We start from the raw sequence: 25434 nt of genomic DNA on the forward strand, positions 1-25434 counted from the left end.
GAGCGCTGAACAGCTAGGTAAAAATATAAGCTTAAGAATAAATTTAAATATATTTATTATAATATCTTCCAGAGAGATATAAGGTTAATATTTGTAAGAAACAAAAATAAAATGGTTTCATAAGAAATAAAGTGCATACATTTAAAATGCAGGGTACAAGGTACTAAGCTAACATAAAAAAATAACATATCATATATATGACATTACATATAAACGAAAGAACTGTGGCCACAGTAAAAAGAGCTAAAACCAATATGATTGCTTCATGAGCGTTGAGTAGTAAGAAAGTTATAATGTGATGTAAATTCAGCGTTCACTATAACTGGCAAACGTACACTTGATAGAGGGATATGGTTAATGAATTCAGACCAACGTTAGCAACAGTTCCTCTTAATCGGTGTAAAGTAATAACTTGATGAAGATTCGCCCCCACTCCTCCTCTTACCGGACCTCTGTACGATTCGCAGTCCTGCTTGTGTGTTAAAACAGACTGACGGCTCAGGAGTCAGATAGTTGCGGCGTTCAGGGCTCCGGCGTCTGCACACAAGGCTTTCTGATCACGTGACTGATTGTAAACTCTGTGATTGACTGTCATACGGGTAACCTCGAAGGGAGTTCCAAGGGGTTACAGGGGATTCCTGCAGCGGTAACTTTGAAATAGAAATGGTATAGTGCACTAATACCAATACAGTCCACAATTGTATGTCTTTAATTATGCGTTTCTGCACTGTCTCTTGCGCCTTTATCAAAAAGACCATTCAGACCAACCAAATGCTGCTTCTATGGGTATTAATGCTCCCTCTGTCTGTTCATACAGGAGAATGCTACCGATTTACTGCCTATTATGAGAAATCTTATCTAGGCTGCATTTTTGAGGCACTGAATGATCTCACACCTTCAAGCAAGTGTAAAAGGTCAGTTCAAATGTTACCTTCTACTAGTACTATGTCCCCTGAAGTCAGGGATACTGTTATGTCTTCAGAAGGTGTAGCTGCCTCTGGTGATGAGTGGTCTTCCTCTGATAATGAACCTGATACTTATTTTTAGTTTAAAATTTAACATATTCGTTCTCTTTTGAAGAGGTTTTAATTTCTTTAGGAGTTAAAGATCCTATTGTTTCTGAGGATAAGCCTTGTAATAGTTTAAACTCAGATTTAAGACTTGTTAAAATCCCTGGGGGTAAAGGGACTTTTCTTCCTCAAGACAAAAGCCTAGAGGGAAGTCTAAAGCTTCCAATCATTTTTGTTCAGAACAAAAGGTTGACTCCTTTGCTCAGAAGCAAGGCATCTCTCACATTGTCTGAAGGCCTAGTTTTAACTGAAAAAAGTCAAAGCAGGCTAAGAAATCTATCCCTATTACCAAATATGTATAAAGGTTCAGCCCCCAATCCAGAGGCTCTGGCAGAGGGAAGGTTATGCCCAGTGGCGTAGCATGGGGGGGGCCACAGGGGCGGTTGCCCCGGGCGCAAAATTCTGAGGGGCGCAAAATGCTTGGCTCCCAGCCTCCCCAGTCCCCACCATCTCAAGACAGTAGACAGTCACAGTCCCACTCCCAGCGGCGCTACAGGGAGGCTAAAAAATCTGACAGGCGCTTGCGCCCAGCCGTTCTGTCTCTCAAGTGAACTGTCTACTACTCTGAAGTCAAGACGTGCTGTGTAATGATTTAATTATCATAATTTAATGAGTGTAATCCTATCCGACCGTTACCTGCTTCTAGACTAGTTAGCACGGTCCACTCCCACTCCCAGCGCACATGTCAGGAGGGAGGAAGAAGAGCCAGAGAGGAGTCAGACTGACTAGCACGCCGCTCCCGCAATGATAAGGTAAGTAGTGTCAACAGAAATTACCAAACTCATCACCGGGTCCGTATCAGAACCAGACCACCAGTGCCACTGCCAGCCAGAATTATAATTAAATTATTATAGCCCCTGTTTTTGCCTGGGGCCCTGGGGAATAGGGATTGGAAATGGCAACGCACGCAAAATGCAGCTTAGCCTCTACCGTCACCGTCGCAGGGCCAGCCAGCCAAGTTCGAAAGGACCCAGAGTCACTCTGAGCCAGCCAGCCAAATTCCAACTTCCAAAGGACCCAGAGTCTGAGCCAGCCAGCATGCCAGAGTGTGAGAGTGATCTATGCTGCTTTAAAGTGAAAGCTGGTTATTTTATTTCAAATTCATTTTTAACCTGGGTAAAATAAAACATACAAGATATAGATGATCTACATCTTGTATGTTTTACCCAAGTTAAAAATGAATTTAAAAAAAATAATAACTGGCTTTCACTTTAAAGCAGCATAGATCACTCTCACACTCTAGCATGCTGGCTCAGATGTATTTAAAAATGAAATCCCATGTTTAAATATTAAACCATAAAAAATGTAATTGTTAAGTTATATAATGTACTTACTTAATGTATATAATAAAGTAATGGCTGCCTGCAACCATATTGAATCCTAATTTTTAAGGATGAATGTAGAGTTTAGAATTCTATATATATATATATATATATATATATATATATATATATATATATATATATATATAGTATATATTTTTGTTGTTAAAATAAAGCTTTGTTTGTTTTAAAACAAAAACCTGTCTCCTAGATTCAAAGCAAATTTGCCAATCCCTACTGTACTGGTGGAAGAGACTCAGTCAGTGCTAATGGATTAGGGGGGCACAATTCTTGCCTTGCCCTGGGCGCTGAGAAGCCACGCTACGCCACTGGTTATGCCTCTTTTATGTTGAAATAGTTTTATTGGGATTTGTACAATATTAATAAACATAAGCATATTAATTTAATATGTCACCATTGTCACATCGCTTCTGCATGAATTGTTACATTGTCACATATGATACAATCAGCTTAATAAAGTTTTCTCTGAAAAACTCTCCGAGTATACGTTGTCTTCTTGTCTATTTCCTGGACTACTATTTTATTATAGAATGAAACAGTTCAACCTAAAAACAAAGAATCATATACATTGTTTTTCGTATATTGCATCTAATAGTCTGCAATAAATATTGACTAGTGAATAGGTAATAGGTTCCGGCTCTCCGTTCTAACTCTGCACCAGCTATATATTACTACTGAGACTTTTCCTTAAGAGCAGCATTGTGTGAGAATGAAAGACCTTTAGTTAGATTAGTAGTCCAGGTCTTCAGAGGCCATGTTTTACCTAGATCCTGTTCCCACTTTAAAATAGTTATTTGTTCTCCTTGAAGTTACTATAAAAATTGGATATAAGATAGATATTGCACCTTGTATATGTTCTTTGGATAGGCAAAAAGATTCAAATGTAGTATTTGTAGGGGTTTTAGTAATACCTATCACTTCTTGCACCCTAGATTTCAACTGCAAGTAGTGAAACCAAATGTTCCTATCATTGGGATCAAGGGCATTGTATTGCTCGTATGAAAAAAAATTGTCCTCCATTAGAACATCAGCTATTCTATAAAGCCTTTTATTAGCCCATTTATGTTGCACCAGTAGGTTTATTAAGGTTTGTGGTAGTATCAAAGGTGTTGTCCTAGATCTGCCATGAATTAAAGAATATTTTGCAATTAACTTATGCCATAGGAATATAGTGTGTGAGATTGCTATATATTTGTTTTTTAGAGGTTGTCTAAAGCTTTTTTGTGTCCAGACTAATCTAGTAATCTGATCTGAGTTCATAATTTCAGATTCGATTTGTACCCATTGAGAATTGTGTTATTTTTTAAACCAGTGTAGGGTCTGGGCCATTTGCACAGAATAATAATATGAGACCAGGGCCCCAATTTATCAAAGGGCTTGCGGACCTGATCCGACACTGCGGATCAGGTCCGCAAGACCTCGCTAAATGCGGAGAGCAATACGCTCTCCGCATTTAACATTGCACCAGCAGCTCACAAGAGCTGCTGGTGCAACGCCGCCCCCTGCAGACTTGCGGCCAATCGGCTGCCAGCAGGGAGGTGTCAATCAACCCGATCGTACTTGATCGGGTTGATTTCCGGCGATTCCTGTCCGCCTGCTCAGAGACCGCTGCTTCATAAGTTGTGTTTCTGGCGAGTCTAAAGTCACATGGTGCCTCATGCAGGACCGCCCCTGCTAAGGAAAAGCACGCCAGCTCAAAAAACTGTGCAGCTCTATAACCTGTATGTTCCGTATCAGCCTATGAGCCCAAAATGTCTCCTACACATAAGCAGTCAAAATCACATAACAAACATGATTAACTAGACCCCACTGTTCAATAATCCCCCTCAGGAGATATTAACCCTTGATTCCATAAAGATAAAGGAGTCCCACTGAGACCCTGTCTTCTATCGTTAACATGTGTGTAAAAAATAAAACGATCTTACCGGAATCCATTCCATGGAACCGCAACATGATTCTTCAAGTTTGACAGATAGTAGCAGCGCCTCTGACATGGACTTGAGTGAAGAAAGCAGGCAGCAAAACTTGTCAATGCTGATTGCTTATAGAAATTGTTAATATGAGTCAGGATGGATTCGCAGAAAGACTCTCCCTGCATATCCAGACTCCAACTTTTATCAATGCTCTCACTGAGAGGCTGACAAGACTACTTAAAACTCCAGTTCCATTTCAAAGGGCAGATACCCTTCCTAAGGAACTACTCCGAAAAACTTCTGACACTTCTCTGCCAACCTCCTGTGACGAAAGGCAAAGAATGACTGGGGGATGAGGGAAGTGGTGGAGGTATTTAAGCTTTTGGCTGGGGTGTCTTTACCTCCTCCTGGTGGCCAGGTTCTGTATTCCCACAAGTAATGAATGCAGCTGTGGACTCTCCCTGTATTTAGAAGGAAATGTAATTTACTTGTTGATATGGGAGTGTAATTTGTTTTACATAGGCAAAACCAGATTTTTGAAAAAAAAAGAATTTATGAACATGCATATAATATCGAAATTGGCAGCACTAAACATCTGGTGTCACTACATTTTAAAAAATATCACAACCAGGATCCCAGTAGTCTAAGGTTTATGGAATTAGAAAAATGATGCCGAATTGGAGAGGTTGCAATGTTGATAATGAATTGTCAAAGTTAGAAATGAAATGGATATTTGAACTTAAAGGGACACTCAATTCAAAATTAAACTTCATGATTCAGATAGAGCATGCAATTTTAAACAACTTTCCAATTTACTTCCATTAACAAAATGTGCACAGTCTTTTTATATTTACACTTTTGAGTTACCAGCTCCTACTGAGCATGTGCAAGAATTCACAGCATGCATTTGTGATTGGCTGATGGCTGTCACATGATACAGGGGGAGTGGAAATAGACATAACTTTGCAATTTATTTTAAAAAAATCTACTCATTTTAAGTTCAGACTAAGTGCTATTACATTGTCTTCTTTTCATGCATTTGTTGATTATGCAAATCTACTTTATTGACTGGTGATTTAATAGTCTGATACCATCTGGCCTCAATTTAGACTTTGAGTTGGTACACTTCTTATACTATATGTAATATTCGATTCAAAAGCTGTTAAATATTTACTTTTCCCATTGTAGATTTGATGGAATTGCTATTATACATCTAAGATTTGAATTCAAGATGATATATATTTTGTAATGCTGATATATATACCTTATCAGACTGATGCTATATCAAATTTGGAACCACTTTATGTAATACCACCTTAAAACCGTTTGATTCATATTCGTTATAATGAAGCTGCAATATATTTATCTTAGTTCCTTTACGCCAAAAGTCTTTTGGTTACAGTAATATAACTTTTTTTCCGTATTAAGTATGAATCACCTGTTAAAGTTGAGAGATTGTCATATTTACCTTGAAATATGTTATATCAGATATGTTATCCCTTTGATGAAATACCACCTTTTAACCTTTGAACTCTGCATCCATATGGTATAAAATAGACTGAACAGGAACAGTTTGATATCACCCTTGAAAAAGCCAAGTGGGTGTGGCGAAACGTATGTCGGGTTTGCTTGTCAGTTACGTCACTGTGAGAGAGAGTTACATCGTATCAGTCCTGACTCTTTCGATAAATTGTTTGCTGAGAGTTTCAATCTGGAGCCATCCTGCTTCTAAGGACTAGATACTTTGAACGGATTAGTATATTTATACTTCCCTGAGTGGCTGTGTACTGACATATTTATTTTAAAACTTGTATGTTTGATTTTATTAAATTTTACTATTTTACCAAGTGTTCCTGTATCGTTGTATAGCTGACTCGGTAGCTTATACCAAGACTGTGATTCACACAGAGCTGTGTATCAGCTCCCTAAAGTGTGAATATACACCTGTAGTAAAATCATCTAAGCTGTGTGTTTTTGATATCACACTATTGTACCTCTTTTTTATAAGCACATCTATCTATCTATCTATCTATCTATCTATCTATCTATATATATATATATATATACGTGTACATCCGATTTCCAGTTATCTGTATTGCTGATCCTAACAGCGTTGTGAATCAGGACTGCCATATACACGAGCTTAAAGTAGCTCTGAGGGGGGGCGGAGCCAACTGACAAAGCTACAAGACGTGCCATTGCAGAGCTCCTGAAGCTTGATCATTAAAATATCAATTTATAGCGTTCTAAGAACATATATCTTTTTATGTCCTGCTCTTAACATATACTAGAGCATTGATTACATATCCTGGGTCTAAGATATAACATAATTGCTTTGGAGACGACACAGAGGCCCGCTAGCCAGTTTAGAACGTGACGGGGAGTACATCATTATATTTGTGCCATATATCCATTCGATGGACTAGCTTGCTTCCCGGTTTATTATCTAGCCTGTTAATAGTACCCCTGCAATACTCTGAAGATGGAGGAGTTTTCCACACACCTTAGTTTTTTATTGGAAGGATTATGTGGTAAGGCTGACAGACAGTTTTACGGCTTGCGATCTCTCATTGCTGAACTGCGCAACCAAGATGGCGCCTCTCACCTAGCTAGTTACGATCCCAAAGCGGTAAGCCCAGTAGAAGACTTGTTGTCGCCAACTCTGCTCATTCACGAACGAGCGCAGGAGGGGAAGGCCGGACAGGTCTTAACTAGCATTTTATCAGGGGCAGTGAGTTCCGACTCGACTCAACTGCGCACAGACGACCTGTTGCTCTATGCTACTGATTCATCAGGATTAACAAGAGTCGCTCCGACCATTGCCGGGAAACATCCCCAGCTCTCTCTATCTCCCTACCTGCGATCCCAAGAGGCCCCCATACCTAACGTATTCAAGAATCTAGAGGATGCAGGCGACTGGTGCGGGCAAGTAGTGGAGAATTTACACACTCCATTTAAGGTATTCACTGCCTGGGAGAGAGGAGACTGGGCAGCGGACATGTCTTTTATTCATGAGAGAAGTGTTCCCCATAGCTCCCCTTTACAGATGCACCGCCCCAACACCAGAGTTCATCTAGAGACCTACCGGGGCCCCCAAAAAGATAAAAGTGCTGGAGTAGGTTAGAGAAATGACCCGCGGTCAAATGACTGACCCTTGGGGGAGATACGATAATGGTCTACAAATAACAACTCTTAACCCCCTTGGCTGATAGCCCCAATACTTGTACGGGCAATAATCTTTGGCAAAGGACATGCAGACACCAGTGGTGCTTACGCTCAGAGTTATACCCGGGACTTCTGTGGGCTGATTGCACTTGCAACTATCACTGTTCAACAGGACGTGTCATTTAGCACACTATGATACTGTGTGCTTATGTTATTGTTTTATTCCTTGCTTCCTCATTTTGCTTTCTAATTCACTGTATTCCTGTTAAGCAAAACAATTTGACATATACTTATATTTATGCACCTCATATTTATCTATTTTGCATAATTGTTAAATGGTTAGTTTAATTCTCTATGCGTCCACGCAATATTATAAGTAGTTATTCCAGTTTATATATCACTCTACACTGATGTATTTATGCCATAGTGTAATATTTTCTTTACTCATGTAGAATCTATTGCAGGTTTGCGTCAATCACAAAAATCTAACACTTTATGATATGTTTTATAATAGTACCACTGCTCAGTTACACATCCTGATTTAGCACTCTGGAGTATTTTCTCTTCTTACTGGAGGTAATAGCTATGTTAGATGACTGAACAACCTTAGCCTTACCACAATAGCCTGTTTTGGATGTCACATGAGTCTATTTTATACCACTGGAGTATGTTTGTCTGTCTGATATACTCTATCTTTCCATATGTACCTGCTGGAAACTTGGTAGAGCAACACTATCTATACAAACCCACACCAGAAACACAGTCCAGGGACACATCCTCACATCTTCCATCTACATTAATAAGGTAAACCCCTAGGCATATTGTACTTTTTCATGGAACCACTACGGTATAGATTCCTCATGTTTCTTTTTTTCTATGTTGCTCTCAGGAACCTATGTTGATATTTATGTGTTCCCAAGTTCTATTTTTATATCTGTCTATGACAGGCGTAGATGTGTACCTATTTATGTCTTTAAGAAATCAGACTAAGTGGTGACTATTACCTTGCATATGTGCGTATGTGTGAATGTATATGTCTGTGCATGCATGTGTGTGTATATATGTTTACTCTAACTGGATCAGCTCTAATTCTCACCCAAATAGTACGGTTAGTCCACTTACTGCAGTAGAAGTTGATAGTACTTATTAACCAGTTTTATATGCTAAGATTTTGACTCTATAAATTTATATCTGTGAGAAGCTACACACTTGGGGAGAGACTTGAATGTGTATTTGAAGCTAAATAATTAGTCCCAGTCGTAAGGGCATATTTAATCGTGCCTTTTGTGCTGTAACCGACTAGATTGAATGTTTCTACAAGAAACCGGCATCAGCTATATTCTTCATACTACTTTGTCTCCCTCATCACAGCTTTGATTTTAGCTTACTCACTTAGCCTTGAGTGTTTAGCAAAGATTCCCTAGTTATATCATGTATCACCCTTTACAACTATCTACCAATATCTCTGCATAAGGGTACATAATGGTAATTATCTTGCTCTTTAAATGTTTGAATGTTTCATTTATGTGTTTGAGGCCTACTTTTACTCATTGCTTTATGTGCATAATGTTTATAAAGCTAAATCCTTATAGAGCTTCAATACTAACCTATACAAATGTTATAGAGAAGTACCTCTTTCTAGATATTTTCTATTATGTCATATTCGGGCTGGTCCTTAGCCTGCTATAGCAATATAAGTTTAGAGAATAACCCCATCCTATTGTTTATTATCTACTAGCCTGCTCACTGTTAATGTTCGTCCCAGGCTGCTACTACTATAGTAGGTTAAGTTATATTCCTTATCTGGCTTTTATTAGCTCCATCATCCCCGATGGACTAGATGACATTAAATATTTCCCACAACTGAATTATGCTATATATACCAATTGAGTAGCACATATCCGCTTAGTATGACTACCACAACATTGGTTCCTGATATTACTATATATAGCGTCGGTCTCTATTACCATTTGTTTATTTACAAGGCGCTCTCATATTTCAGCAGAGGTTTTCTTTGTTACACGGTATATTCCAGGTCTCACTGTTTGTTTTGGGGGTGGGTAGTAGAACATTAATAATTATTCGTGGTGTTTACACTGTTAAATAGAGGGTGCCACACATAAGGGAGGTGGATATACTACGCACTGATCAGCATAGTATCTTAAACAGCGAGCAACATTAACTATTGCAGGGGTTTCACTATTTTCTAATACAGGGTATAGTGCTAGATGATACACATATAGCTTACTTTGAGACCATTACCTAGGACCATATGCTCCTTTTCCTTAACTTATGGTCTATCACTACCATGATCTATGATATCCCCAATTGAGACTTTGAAAAGCCTACTCTTGCCCTTATTTAAACCTAGCACAACAGTCTTTGTCCTACGGACGGCGGCCGAGTTTGTGGGATAGGACAAGTCAATTCCTTCACAGGATGAATACATATAGGCTAAGGAGTGACTAATATATCTGTTATATATCCGTTATATGGAGCAAAACGTACCCATTTTTCTAGATTTTATATTTTGGTTAAGCAGTTACATTGGGTAGTTTTATTAGCAGTACATACTTATCTCTTTGTGATATTCTAAGCTTTATCCCCATTTATCCATGATAAGCTCCTATCATCTTAGCCCATTGATAACAATGTGCATGCAATAGCTTCCTACTCCTTTGTAACAATCTTTATAAGTACGTGCCCCTCTGTAGATAGGACCCCTATAGTTAATACATTTAATTATATGCAGTAACTGATAGTTAGGCTACCTCCTTTGACTATATATCATTTGCTGTGCACTGATGCCCTTGGTTTAATAGTAGTGTCTACTAATATGCTCGAATTAACTGTGGTTTCTCAGTATTTATATGTCAATTATCCTAGATATTTTGTTGTACCTTATTCACCCATGCCACTCATATTATTTGTCCTCATATCGCTTCTCCTTAATCTCCTATTAATTTACTGACATACCTTAGTTGGCTCCGCCCCTCCCTTCCCCCCTCTCTAATACGAGCGGCTCTCGCCCGCTGCATTCCCTCCCCCACATGCTATGGTCCAAGAGTGACCGAAACATAAGCCATATCCCCTTATTACGCTATGATTAACTTAGATTGTACAGAGGTTTTTGTCTGTCGTTTTGGGGTACATATACTATATATTAAATTATAAATGTGAAGTTCAATTCTGATTCGTCCATGCCTTTTTTTATGCTCTATTGGAATAAGATATGATATTGTAACCTGTACCTAACTTGGATGTAATTACCTGCCTCTGGATGAATTATGTTTCTTTCTCTCTTGTTTGTTAATCTCACAACTTCAATAAAAACTTAAAAAAAAAAAAAAAAGTAGCTCTGAAAAGTGTGAGTACACATCTTTTTATACTATATACATCTGATCCATTAATATATTACACTATATCAGATTTTCTCTTTAAGGTCCATTGGGAACCCAGGATTGAATAGTGGACTTTTTTGATTCATGTGACACACCATTTGGAGCTCATTGGAAATAGAAAGACTTATTCATGCTTATATCCTTTGTTTGGATTTGTATCGCATTTATTTTGTATCCTGAAAGTTTTACAAAAGCCGAGGGGGATGAGTATAAAGTAGTAAGGGCATCATGAAAAGCTCCAGTAATGCCCACTTTTTTCAAGACAGCAAACATATAGTCCCAATCAACTCTGTCAAACGCCTTCTCTGCGTCCAGAGATAGGAACAGAGAAGGTATTTCCCTAACAGTGGCCACATTAATCAAGTCTATAATCTTGCGTGTATTATTGGGTGTTTCTCTATTTTTTATGAACCCCACTTGGTCGGAGTAAATTAGGTTTTTAAGAATGGGAAGGTTATGCCTCTTTTAGAAGGCTTGGTTTTAGTCTGTTCCAGATCCTTGGTTCTGAGTATAGTTTACCAGGGTTATCAGGTTTCAAAACAAGACCTACCAGAGGGAGGTTTCTTTGATTCAATATTCCAAGGAATCCTCTAAAGGCTCAAGTTTTTCCCCCAGTCTGTTTCAGATCTGGAAATGATAGGAGTGATTGTACCAGTTCCTTCACAGGAACAGGGGATGGGGTTTTATTCAAATGTCTTCATTGTTCCAAAGAAGGAAGTTACTTTCAGAGAAGTCCTGGATCTGAAAGCTCTGAAAAAGTTTGCAAGGGTTCCCTCTTTCAAAATGGAAACTATTTGGACAATTCTGCCTTTTGTTCAGCAAGGTCAGTTTATGTCCACAATAGATATAAAGGAGGCTTACCTTCAATGTTCCAAATCACTGGAAACATTATAATTTTCTTAGGTTTACTTTTCTAGACAAGCATTTTGAAAATGTTGCTCTACCTTTTGGTTTGTTTACAGCTCCAAGAATTTTCACAAAGGTTCTGGGTGTCCTTTTTGTCTTTGATTAAAACTCAGGGTATTGCAGTGTTTTCCTACTTGGACAATATCTTGGTTCAAGTTCCGTCTTTTCCTTTAGCAGAATCTTACACCAACCAACTCTTGTTGTTTCTTCAAAGAGTTCTTTGATTCCTCAAACAAAGGTAACTTTTTTGGGATTTCAAATAAATTCAGTTTCTGTGAGCCTTTCTTTAACAGAGCAGAGAAGGTTTGAATTGGTCATAAGAAAAACTCCCAACTCCTCAGGGATGGTCCGTTTATGAAATATTCACATTCGGTAACCATTTAACAGACCATAAATCAGCATACCATATGCAGTCCATAAATACAGCTTAATTAACAATAATACATGGATAAAGTGCAAACTTCAGCCCACCATGCCAATGATTTAATAGCATCCACTATGTTGAACAAGGGAATCACTCACCCTTCTGCTACTGCGATACCACCCTCAATGGAAGCCAGAAGCCATGGTTCATGTTGCTTTCCAGATAGACCCAGCAGTGTTGCCACAAGCCAACACTCGCTGCTTCAGTGGTTAGTCGCAGTATATGTGTCCTCTACTTCCGGGTGGGACGCCAACCAATGGGCAGGAGAAAAGGGCTAGTACTATCCAACAGTGAGTATAGGTGGTGCAATCAGGTATGATGCTGAAGATAGTTTACTGGTGCCAGGGAACAACTGGTATTCAAGATGAATAATAGGACTTCTTGTAATCCATAAAGCAAATGAAAAAAAAAAAGTCAATACTTTATTCACAAGAGGGAAAGAGAGGGACTGAAGGTTCAGACAAGCTAATACCAAGCTGATACCAATTCAAACCTTGTGAAAAAATGAGGGAATCTTGAATCCCAAAAAATAAAAGGTTATACTTTATTCACAAGCGTTAAAAATTCATCACAGGTAAGACAGGGAAGGCATTTTGGCAAGTGCTATGATTACAGCAATTGCCGAAACGCGCAAGACCATCTGTTTACCTGTAATTAATTTTTAACGCTTGTGAATAAAGTATTGACTTTTATTTTTTGGGATTCAAGATTCCCTCATTTTTTCACAAGGTTTGAATTGGTATCAGCTTGTCTGAATCTTCAGTCCCTCTCTTTTCCCTCTGTTGCTCTTTGTATGGAAGTTCTGGGTCTCATGATTGCAGCTTCAGATGCAATTCTGTTTGCTCAATTTCACGAGACCCCTTCAGCTTTGTATGCTTCGTCAGTGGTGTAGGGATCATTCTCAAATTTCTGGATCCCAGTACAAGTCAGTCTCTCTAATGTGATGGCAGGATCATCAATTCATTATTCAAAGGGCTTCTTTTGCTGATCCTACCTGGACTGTGATCACAAGTCTTTCAGGTTAGGGAGCAGTTTGGGGGTCTCTGAGAGCACAGGGAGTTTGGGATCCTCAGGAAGTGAAGTTTCCAATAAATATTCTAGAACTCTGTTTTGAGACAGACAATATCACAGCAGTGGCTTATGTCAACCATCATGGGGGAACTCACAATTTTTCTGGCCATGAGGGAAGTGTCTAAAATTCTCTTGTGGGAGGAAAACAATTCCTGTCTATTATCTACGATTCATTCATTCCAGGAGTGAACAACTGGGAACCAGATTTTTTCAGTCATCAGTCTTTACATCTAGGGGAGTGGTCTCTTCATCAGGATGTGTTCAGTCAGATTGTGGGTCTTTGGGGTCTCCCAGAGATAAATCTAATGTTTTTTCATTTGTAATCCTGATTGCCCCCAGCTTGGCCTTGTACGATTTAGTATGCAGATCTGGTTTCAGATGTTCAGTTGCCCTCTATGGCCTCTTCTGTGGTTAGACCTTCTGTCTCAAAGTCTGTTTTTCCATCTGAATCTCAAGTCTCTGAACTTGATGGAATGGAAATTGAATGGTTAGTCCTTAGACATAGAGGTTTATCTGATTCTGTGATTGAAACCTTAATTCTGGCTCATAAGCCTGTAACTAGGAAAATGTATCATAAGGTCTGGAAGGCCTTTATTTCTTGGTGTATAGATCATGGTTTTTCCTGAAATTCTTTTAGGATTCCTAGGGTTTTGCAGCTCTTACAGGATGGTCGGGATAAGGGCCTATCTGCCAGTTCTCTGAAGGGGCAGATTTCTTCTCTTTCAGTCTTGTTTCATAGGAAGATTGTTAATCTTCCTGATATTCATGGTTTTGTTCAGGCATTGGTTCGTATTAAGCCTGCAATCAAGCCAATTTCTCCTTCATGGAATCTTAACTTGGGGTTAAAGGTTTTGCAGGCTTCCCCTTTTTGAACCTATGCAAAAAGTGGATATTAAACTGCTTTCCTGTGAGGTTTTATTCCCTTTGGCTATCTCTTCTGTTTATCTAATTTTTCATCAGTATAAGGCAGTTTTACAGACTACTTTTTATTTTTTGTCTAACCTTGTTTCTTCAGACAAATTGAGCAAATAAATAGTTGTCCCTTCTTTGTGTCCTAAACCCAAGAATGCTTCAGAGAGATCTTTGCATAATTTGGATATTGTTAGAGTATTAAAATATTATATTCATGCTACTAAGGACTGTAGGCAGACTTCTAGTTTGTTCTTTCACTTTTCTGGTGTTAGAAAAAGGCAGGAAGTTCCTACGGTTTCTTTGGCTTCTTGTTTGAAACTCTTGATTCACAAGGCTTACTTAGAGACAGGACAGCCACCACCTCAACAGATTACTGCTCATTCTAGGTCAGTCACCACCACTTTGGCTTTGAAGAATGAGCCTTAAGTTGACCAGATTTGCAAGGCAGCTACTTCTTTGCACAGTTTTACAAAATTCTTCCATTTTGTTGTTTTGTTTCTTCAGAGGCAGTCTTTGGTAGAAAGGTCCTTTAGGTAGTTGTTTCAGCTTGATCTGTTATGTAATTACTCGTGGACTCCACAGCTTGGGTATTAGTTCCCGGGAGTAATTGATTGTGAACTTGCACCACCTGTATGAAAGAAAACAATTTATGCTTACCTAATAAATTAATTTCTTTCATGGTGATGAGAATCCACAAGACCCACCCTATGGTATTTAGGGTTTGTTTATTTTTTTGAGCACATCTTTTTTCCCTGCTCCTTTTATGGCTCTTATTCCTTTTTCTTACCTTTCTATGCTTGGCTATGCGTTAGACTGAGGTATGTGTAAGGTGGGTGTGGTTTATAGATTTCTTGAGGTTTGGGAATCTCGGCCTCCTCCTAGTGGCAAGGAAGAGTAATTCCCAGGAGTAATGGATGGTGGACTCTCACCTCCAGGAAAGAAATTAATTTATCAGGTAAACATAAATTATGTTTTTTTTTTTAAATGGCATTTTCTATCTGAAACATAAAACATTAATTTGACTTTAGTGGCCTTACAAGGTTATAAATGGTGTAAGATGAACTTCAGAGTATGTGTTTTAGTATCAAGAACCAATTCTAATCTTCCAACTATAGGTTTAGTTGTGAACATATATAAAAAATTTACAGACTAGACTTTTTATATAACCATAGTGATGACAGATTTTAAATTACAGTTAAATAATTTTTATAGATTAATATAATTATATTTGCATAACAGGAAATTGTAAAATATTATACTTTTTTAAATTAATTATTAAATATAGTGCTGGCTGGTAGCCAGTTTATTATGTCACAAATAACAAAGATGACTATAGCCCTATCCCACCCACTTTCTTTACCATATGAAGGTAGATTGCTGATACAGTTACTGTCTGTATCGGCTTGCAGTTATTCTGTATGTGGCGTGGAAGGGAAGCAGGAAGGGCAATGTGGAGGGGGGTGAAGAATAGAAGGGTACCCTACGCTACAGAAAAAAATATTTGCTAAGAGAGGGGGAGGGATGGTCCGCTACGCTACAGAAAAGTGTAATAGAAGGTAGCAGAGGTTCCCTATGGATGATAGCTTTGGGGGGACGCCCTGTACACTAGAGGAAAGCTTATAATATTAATAAATTAATAAAAAAAAATAACATTTAAATAAATTGGGTACTGGCAATGATTACTTATTTTAAAAATATTTATATGACCTAAAACTGCATACTGGCAGACTGCCTGCCACTACCTAAATGGTGGTGACCAGTGGGTGGGGGGGGGGGGTGAGGGAGTGAGGAGAGTTGTTTGGGAGGGATAAGGTAGGGATCAAGGGTGGGAGGTGTAATTAAACTTACACGCTACCTGATTAACACCTTCACTTCCAAGAATATTAGAGTGGTGTACAGCTGCAATTAGTGGCCCATGTCTGCTATTTCTGAACAAAGGGGATCCCATAGAAGCGTTTACAACCATTTGTGTGATGACTGCACAAGCAGTTTGTAAATTAAGCAGTGAGAAATGCAAAGTTTGTAAAAAAAGTTACTGATTTTTTTAATATGATCACATTTAGAGGCAAAATGGTGGCATGAAATATACCAAAATTGGCCTAGATCAATACCTTGGGTTGTCTACTAAAAAAAAACAAAAAAACATAATTTATGTAAGAACTTACCTGATAAATTCATTTCTTTCATATTAGCAAGAGTCCATGAGCTAGTGACGTATGGGATATACATTCCTACCAGGAGGGGCAAAGTTTCCCAAACCTTAAAATGCCTATAAATACACCCCTCACCACACCCACAATTCAGTTTAACGAATAGCCAAGAAGTGGGGTGATAAGAAAAAAGTGCGAAAGCATGTAAAATAAGGAATTGGAATAATTGTGCTTTATACAAAAAAATCATAACCACCACAAAAAAGGGCGGGCCTCATGGACTCTTGCTAATATGAAAGAAATGAATTTATCAGGTAAGTTCTTACATAAATTATGTTTTCTTTCATGTAATTAGCAAGAGTCCATGAGCTAGTGACGTATGGGATAATGACTACCCAAGATGTGGATCTTTCCACACAAGAGTCACTAGAGAGCGAGGGATAAAATAAAGACAGCCAATTCCTGCTGAAAATAATCCACACCCAAAATAAAGTTTAATGAAAAACATTAGCAGAAGATTCAAACTGAAACCGCTGCCTGAAGTACTTTTCTACCAAAAACTGCTTCAGAAGAAGAAAATACATCAAACTGGTAGAATTTGGTAAAAGTATGCAAAGAGGACCAAGTTGCCGCTTTGCAAATCTGATCAACCGAAGCTTCATTCCTAAACGCCCAGGAAGTAGAAACTGACCTAGTAGAATGAGCTGTAATCCTCTGAGGCGGAGTTTTACCCGACTCAACATAGGCAAGATGAATTAAAGATTTCAACCAAGATGCCAAAGAAATGGCAGAAGTTTTCTGGCCTTTCTAGAACCGGAAAAGATAACAAATAAACTAGAAGTCTTTCGGAAAGACTTAGTAGCTTCAACATAATATTTCAAAGCTCTAACAATATCCAAAGAATGCAACGATTTCTCCTTAGAATTCTTAGGATTAGGACATAATGAAGGAACCACAATGTCTCTACTAATGTTGTTGGAATTCACAACTTAGGTAAAAATTCAAAAGAAGTTCGCAACACCGCCTTATCCTGATGAAAAATCAGAAAAGGAGACTCACAAGAAAGAGCAGATAATTCAGAAACTCTTCTGGCAGAAGAGATGGCCAAAAGGAACAAAACTTTCCAAGAAAGTAATTTAATGTCCAATGAATGCATAGGTTCAAATGGAGGAGCTTGAAGAGCCCCCAGAACCAAATTCAAACTCCAAGGAGGAGAAATTGACTTAATGACAGGCTTTATACGAACCAAAGCTTGTACAAAACAATGAATATCAGGAAGAATAGCAATCTTTCTGTGAAAAAGAACAGAAAGAGCAGAGATTTGTCCTTTCAAGGAACTTGCGGACAAACCCTTATCTAAACCATCCTGAAGAAACTGTAATATTCTCGGTATTCTAAAAGAATGCCAAGAAAAATGATGAGAAAGACACCAAGAAATATAAGTCTTCCAGACTCTATAATATATCTCTCTGGATACAGATTTACGAGCCTGAAACATAGTATTAATCACAGAGTCAGAGAAACCTCTTTGACCAAGAATCAAGCGTTCAATCTCCATACCTTTAAATTTAAGGATTTCAGATCCTGATGGAAAAAAGGACCTTGAGACAGAAGGTCTGGTCTTAACGGAAGAGTCCACGGTTGGCAAGAGGCCATCCGGACAAGATCCGCATACCAAAACCTGTGAGGCCATGCCGGAGCTACCAGCAGAACAAACAAGCATTCCTTCAGAATCTTGGAGATTACTCTTGGAAGAAGAACTAGAGGCGGAAAGATATAGGCAGGATGATACTTCCAAGGAAGTGATAATGCATCCACTGCCTCCGCCTGAGGATCCCGGGATCTGGACAGATACCTGGGAAGTTTCTTGTTTAGATGAGAAGCCATCAGATCTATTTCTGGAAGTTCCCACATTTGAATAATCTGAAGAAATACCTCTGGGTGAAGAGACCATTCGCCCGGATGCAACGTTTGGCGACTGAGATAATCCGCTTTCCAATTGTCCATACCTGGGATATGAACCGCAGAGATTAGACAGGAGCTGGATTCCGCCCAAACCAAAATTCGAGATACTTCTTTCATAGCCAGAGGACTGTGAGTCCCTCCTTGATGATTGATGTATGCCACAGTTGTGACATTGTCTATCTGAAAACAAATGAACAACTCTCTCTTCAGAAGAGGCCAAGACTGAAGAGCTCTGAAAATTGCACGGAGTTCCAAAATATTGATCGGAAATCTCACCTCCTGAGATTCCCAAACCCCTTGTGCCGTCAGATACCCCCACACAGCTCCCCAACCTGTAAGACTTGCATCTGTTGAGATTATAGTCCAGGTCGGAAGAACAAGAAGCCCCCTGAACTAAACGATGGTGATCTGTCCACCATGTCAGAGAGTGTCGTAAAATCGGTTTAAAGATATTAATTGAGATATCTTTGAGTAATCCCTGCACCATTGGTTCAGCATACAGAGCTGAAGAGGTCGCATGTGAAAACGAGCAAAGGAGATCGCATCTGATGCGGCAGTCCTAAGACCCAACATTTCCATGCATAAGGCTACCAAAGGGAATGATTGTGACTGAAGGTTTTGACAAGCTGATATCAATGTTAAACTTCTCTTGTCTGACAAGGACAGAGTCATAGACACTGAATCTATCTAGAAACCTAAAAAGGTTACCCTTGTCTGAGGAATCAATGAATTGATTGGTAAATTGATCCTCCAACCATGAACTTGAAGAAACAACACAAGTCGATTCGTATGAGATTCTTCGAAAATGAGAAGACTGAGCAAGTACCAAGATATTGTCCAAATAAGGAAATTCCAAAACCCTGTTCTCTGATTACAGAAAGAAGGGCACCGAGAACCTTTGAAAAAAATTCTTGGAACTGAGGCTAAGCCAAACGGTAGAGCCAAAAAACTGGTAATGCTTGTCTAAAAAGAGAATCTCAGACACTAAAAGTGATCTGGATGAATCGGAATATGCAGATACACATCCTGTAAATCTATTGTAGACATATAATGCCCTTGCTAAACAAAAGGCAGGATAGTCCTACAGTAACCATCTTGAATGTTGGTATCCTAACATAATGATTCAATAATGATAGATCCGGAACTGGTCTGAAGGAATTGACCTTCTTTGGTACAATGAAGAGATAAAATAAAACCCCAGCCCCTGTTCCAGAACTGGAACTGGCATAAATACTCCAGCCAACTCTAGATCTGAAACACATTTCAGAAATGCTGAGCCTTTGCTGTGTTAACTGGGACACGGGAAAGAAAAAAAAAAAATCTCTTAGCAGGAGGCCTTAACTTGAAGCCAATTCTGTACCTTTCTGAAACAATGTTCTGAAACCAGAGATTGAGAACGGAATTGATCCAAATTTCTTTGAAGAAAACGTAATCTGCCCCATACCAGCTGAGCTGGAATAAGGGCCGCACCTTCATAGGTACTTAGGAGCTGGCTATAGGTTTCTATAAGGCTTGGATATATTCCAAACTGGAAATAGTTTCCAAACTGATACCGCTCCTGAGGATGAAGGATCAGGCTTTTGTTCCTTGTTGTGAGGAAAGGAACGAAAATGATTATTTACCCTGGAAAGAAAGGGAAAGCAAAGTTGACTTAGAAGACATATCAGCATTCCAAGTTTAATCCATAAAGCTTTTCTAGCTAAAATAGCTAGAGACATATACCTGACATCAACTCTAATGATACACCAATAAAATTATTAGCATGTTATAGAATAATAATAATGCTATAAAATTATGATCTGTTACTTGTTGCGCTAAAGCTTCTAACCAAAAAGTTGAAGCTACAGCAACATCCGCTAAAAATATAGCAGGTCTAAGAAGATTACCTGAACATAAGTAAGCTTTTCTTAGAAAGGATTCAATTTTCCTATCTAAAGGATCCTTAAATGAATTACTATCTGTCGTAGGAATAGTAGCACATTTAGCAGGAGTAGAGACAGCCCCATAACCTTAGGGATTTTGTCCCAAAAAAACTCTAATCTGTCAGATGGCACAGGATATAATTGCTTAAACGTTTAGAAGGAGTAAAAGAATTACCCAAATTATTCCATTCCCTGGAAATTACTTCAGAAATAGCATCAGGGAGATTAAACACTTCTGGAATAACTACAGGAGATTTAAAAACCTTATTTAAACGTTTAGATTTAGTATCAAGAGGACCAGAATCCTCTATTTCTAATGCAATTAATACTTCTTTAAATAAAGAACGAATAAATTCCATCTTGAACAAATACAAAGATTTATCAGCATCAACCTCTGAGACAGAAACCTCTGAACCAGAAGAACCATTATCAGTATCAGAATGATGATGTTCATTTAAAAATTCATCTGAAAAAAGAGAAGTTTTAAAAGACTTTTATGTAAACTAGAAGGAGAAATAACAGACATAGCCTTCTTAATGGATTTAAAAAATAAAATCTCTTATGTTTATCAGGAACACTCTGAAAATTAGATGTTGACGGAACAGCAACAGGTAATGTACCAGTACTAAAGGAAATTTTATCTGCATTAATAAGTTTGTCATGACATGCAATACAAACAACAGCTGGAGAAACAGATACCAAAAATTATAGCAGATACACTTAGCTTGGTAGCTCCAGCACTAGACAGCGATTTTCCTGTAGTATCTTCTGACTCAGATGCAACGTGAGACATCTTGCAATATGTAAGAGAAAAAACAACATATAAAGCAAAATTGATCAAATTCCTTAAATGACAGTTTCAGGAATGGGAAAAAAATGCCAAAGAACAAGCTTCTAGCAACCAGAAGCAATGAAAAAATAAAACTTAAATAATGTGGAGACAAAAGCGACGCCCTTATTTTTTAGCGCCAAATAAGACGCCCACATTATTTGGCGCCTAAATGCTTTTGGCGCCAAAAATGACGCCACATCCGGAACACCGACATTTTTGGCGCAAAATAACGTCAAAAAATGACGCAACTTCCGGCGACACGTATGACGCCGGAAACGAAAAATAATTTTTGCGCCAAAAAAGTCCGCGCCAAGAATGACGCAATAAAATGAAGCATTTTCAGCCCCCGCGAGCCTAACAGCCCACAGGAAAAAAAGAGTCAAATTTTTGAAGGTAAGAAAAAATGATTAATTCAAATGCATTATCCCAAATATGAAACTGACTGTCTGAAAAATAAGGAAAGTTGAACATTCTGAGTCAAGGCAAATAAATGTTTGAATACATATATTTAGAACTTTATAAACAAAGTGCCCAACCATAGCTTAGAGTGTCACAGAAAATAAGATTTACTTACCCCAGGACACTCATCTACATGTTTGTAGAAAGCCAAACCAGTACTGAAACGAGAATCAGCAGAGGTAATGGTATATATAAGAGTATATCGTCGATCTGAAAAGGGAGGTAAGAGATGAATCTCTACGACCGATAACAGAGAACCTATGAAATAGACCCCGTAGAAGGAGATCACTGCATTCAAATAGGCAATACTCTCCTCACATCCCTGTGACATTCACTGCACGCTGAGAGGAAAACCGGGCTCCAACTTGCTGCGGAGCGCATATCAACGTAGAATCTAGCACAAACTTACTTCACCACCTCCATCGGAGGCAAAGTTTGTAAAACTGAATTGTGGGTGTGGTGAGGGGTGTATTTATAGGCATTTTAAGGTTTGGGAAACTTTGCCCCTCCTGGTAGGAATGTATATCCCATACGTCACTAGCTCATGGACTCTTGCTAATTACATGAAAGAAACATAGTTTTGATACATAAGTAAAAACATTTTTATTTAAACGAGTGATTGCAAAAATGCAAGAATTCTCTGGTACTTTGGGCAAGTTTTTCTCTAAAATTCCCGGTCCTGAAGGGGTTAAATTTTCTAAATCCTTAATAAAAATAGACACTAAATACATTTAATTCACCTCCCTCTAATTATGGGTGCTACCATTATGGAACATAGGATTCAGTGCAGGTATCTGAACAAGAGTTGTAACTGGAATGTACACCAGCCCTTAACCCTTTGAGTGCTAACGACGGCTCAGAGCCATCGCTAGCACTCACCTACCTTAAAAGCAATCTGGGGGCTCCCATAGACTCCCACCCCGGCGATCGGACCTGTATAGTAACAGGCATCGCCGGGGCTTCCCGTTACGTGCGGTGACATGACGCGCAATGACGTAATGACGTCACCGCGCAGCTTTATTTAAACATTACAATGGACCAGATATGGAAAGGGGGCATGCTGCTTAGAAGCCTGTATCTCAGGCATCTAAGCAGCTACAGATCCCCAAGACCCACCGTTGGAAAGGTAATCGCCTAACCTTTTTAAAAAAAAATAGTAAAAAAACAAAAACAAAAAATTAAATCCAGCTCAGCACTCAAAGGGTTTTTAATACATTTTTCTCAAAACTTCAACTGAGGAAATAAAGGTCGTGAGAAAGAGATCTATGAAAAGTGCGAGTGGACATGATACGATGTAGCGTATCATGTCTACCGCACATCAATAAATGCCGACAGCATACGCTGTCGGCATTTATCATTGCACAAGCAGTTCTTGTGAACTGCTTGTGCAATGCCGCCCTCTGCAGATTCGCGGCCAATCGGCCGCTAGCAGGGGGTGTCAATCAGCCCGATCGTATAGGATCGGGCGACTTGACGTCCACAGCCTCAGAGCAGGCGGACAAGTTATGGAGCAGTGGTCTTTAGACCGCTGCTTCATAACTGCTTTTTTTCGGCGAGCCTAAAGGCTGGCGCGGAAAAACAGGGGCATCAAGCTCCATTCAGAGCTTGATAATTCGGCCCCCTATTATGAAAAGCAGTTATTGTAATCATTCAGCTATCTTGAGACAACATGAAAATCATATGTGCTTTATGCAGTAAAATATATTACACAATACACATCTGAAGGGCATTTGTATAGAAATTATCCTTCTTTATTTTTTATTTCTTTCCTTTGATCTCTTTTAGATTTGACGTACAAACGCAACATAGATCTACTTGAGAAAGCGCGTATTGAATGGGAGACAGCGCACATTAATATCTGTGAGGTATTAACATGTTCTTAGTGTTCAGCATTCAGTCTGCCCTCTCTGTGCCTGAACGTTATGTTTTTGTGCTTCAGGTATTTCAGCAGCAAGAGCAAGACCGTATCAGCTTCCTACGCAATTCCCTCTGGGTTCATTGCAACCAGTTCTCTGCGCAGTGTGTGAAAGATGATGAGGTAACATACCAGAAAACTATTACAGGTCCAGATATTATATAATCAAATGTTTATCCTTGGACATCCCTGATAAAAACTTACTTTGTGCCCGCACACTTTGTCTATGCAGTAATTAAGGCAGTGACACACTGCAAGCAGAGCGGCGCGCAGCGTGTAGATGCGGATGTGCGCGCTCAGTGTGTCCTGCCTTTTCTGAGCACTCTGCTGTGTCAGCCTTTAAGCACATGCAAGCAATAATGTACTGATAAAATGTTCTAACACAATTTTTTCCCACACTTTGGTTTTCCTTTAATCGCATCAATAATTTGACCTCATACCTGGAGGCTCTTTAGCTTATTCTTAAAGGGACATAAATACTTAGTAATTACACACTTTTATGTAGTCTTGCAATAGAGTAACATATCCGCTGAGTGAGGAAGTTTTCAGAACAGATTACTACCTTGCTTGCTACAATTGTTTTTCAAAGGCCCAACACTGTCACTGCTTGCCTTATTTACAGCAACCATTTCGGACTTGTTACAGAAGTAAACCAGGCGAGGCACTATAATTTTGTTGGCAAAGATTGAATTGGTTTTCAGTTCTTGATAGCAGTGTAAAAAGCTAAGGGCAGGGGCGTATTTAGGTTTTGTGCTGCCCTAGGCACTCAAAATTCTGCTGCCCCTCCCCACCCCAGGTTTAAGGCCTTTTTTGAGACATAATATTTTTGGGGCAGGGTGGGGTTTTACATATTTTCCCTTCTTGTGGAGATACACGTTACAATATAGTGCTCAATAAAATAAGTAATTTAAGAACAGTATAGAAAGTAAAAAGTAAAACTTGCTTTGAAAGTACAAAGTAAAGATCATAATGAAAGTAATATTGACAGAAATTTGTACATGGTAGAAATTTGTTGAATGCAAAATACAAATCAAGCTTTCTATCTTTTTAATGAAAATGAGAATCACAGCCTCAGTGACTGGCCGCTGGCCAGAAACATTCCTTGGGATTGTCTGAAGTGCTCTCAAAATTGTCATAGTATTCTCTAAGCATTTTACCTCTGCAGACCTTACTGATTTATCCCACCATTTATATGCTGGCATTTTTGTCTCAAAATACACAATACACTAACTAGAATTAAAGGAACAATGAAGTAAAAATCAAACTTGCATGGATTGGATAGAGCATGCCATTTAAAAACAAAAACTCAGTTTACTTATATATTTTCAATTTTGCTAAGTTTTCTTGTTATCCTTTGCTAAAGAGTAATCCTAGGTGAGTTATCATTTATTTGTAAAGCGCCGCCAAATTCCGTAGCGCTGGGTACAATGATAGGGGTATACAATGACAAAGATTTGTGATAAAATACAAAACATAACAAAACTAAACAAATCTAGTACAGGAGGAAGAGGGCCCTGCTCCGGAGAGCTCACAGTCTATAGGTTTACGGTGCAGAGACATAAGGTTGGGGTAGCTTGTTACATCGGTTGTATTTGCAGCAGTGAGTCAGGCAGTCAGTGAATTAGTTTGTTTCGGATGAGGGATGGAGGAGAGATGGTAAGCCTGTCTGAATAGGTGAGTTTTCAAGGAGCGTCTAAAGCTATACAAGGTTGGAGACAGTATTATGGAGCGGGGTAGAGAGTTCCAGAGGACAGGAGCAGCACGTGCAAAGTCTTGGAGGTGGGAGTGGGACGTAGAGATAACAGGAGTGTAGAGACGTAGGTCAGAGGTTGATCGAAGAAGACGGGATGGGGAATATTTCACGATGAGAGAGGAAATATAGTTGGGAGTTAGACTGTTTAGTGATTTGTAAGTTAGGGTTAATACTTTAAATTGTATTCTGGAGTGTATGGGGAGCCAGTGTAGAGACTGGCAGAGCAGCTGATG

At 38.9% G+C, this 25434-nt stretch overlaps 1 protein-coding gene across 1 annotated transcript in view; it reads left to right on the forward strand.

The window, feature by feature from the left end:
• PSTPIP1 (proline-serine-threonine phosphatase interacting protein 1) overlaps positions 1 to 25434 on the forward strand; it is a 264296-nt gene that overhangs the window by 213585 nt on the left and 25277 nt on the right. Inside the window, exons 9-10 of the mRNA XM_053717260.1 lie at positions 23319 to 23398; positions 23473 to 23571. Coding sequence (XP_053573235.1) covers positions 23319 to 23398; positions 23473 to 23571 — 179 coding nt within the window. The remainder of the gene's footprint in view (positions 1 to 23318; positions 23399 to 23472; positions 23572 to 25434) is intronic.

The sequence above is a fragment of the Bombina bombina genome, chromosome 6, assembly GCF_027579735.1.
Source record: "Bombina bombina isolate aBomBom1 chromosome 6, aBomBom1.pri, whole genome shotgun sequence".
NCBI lineage: Eukaryota > Metazoa > Chordata > Amphibia > Anura > Bombinatoridae > Bombina > Bombina bombina.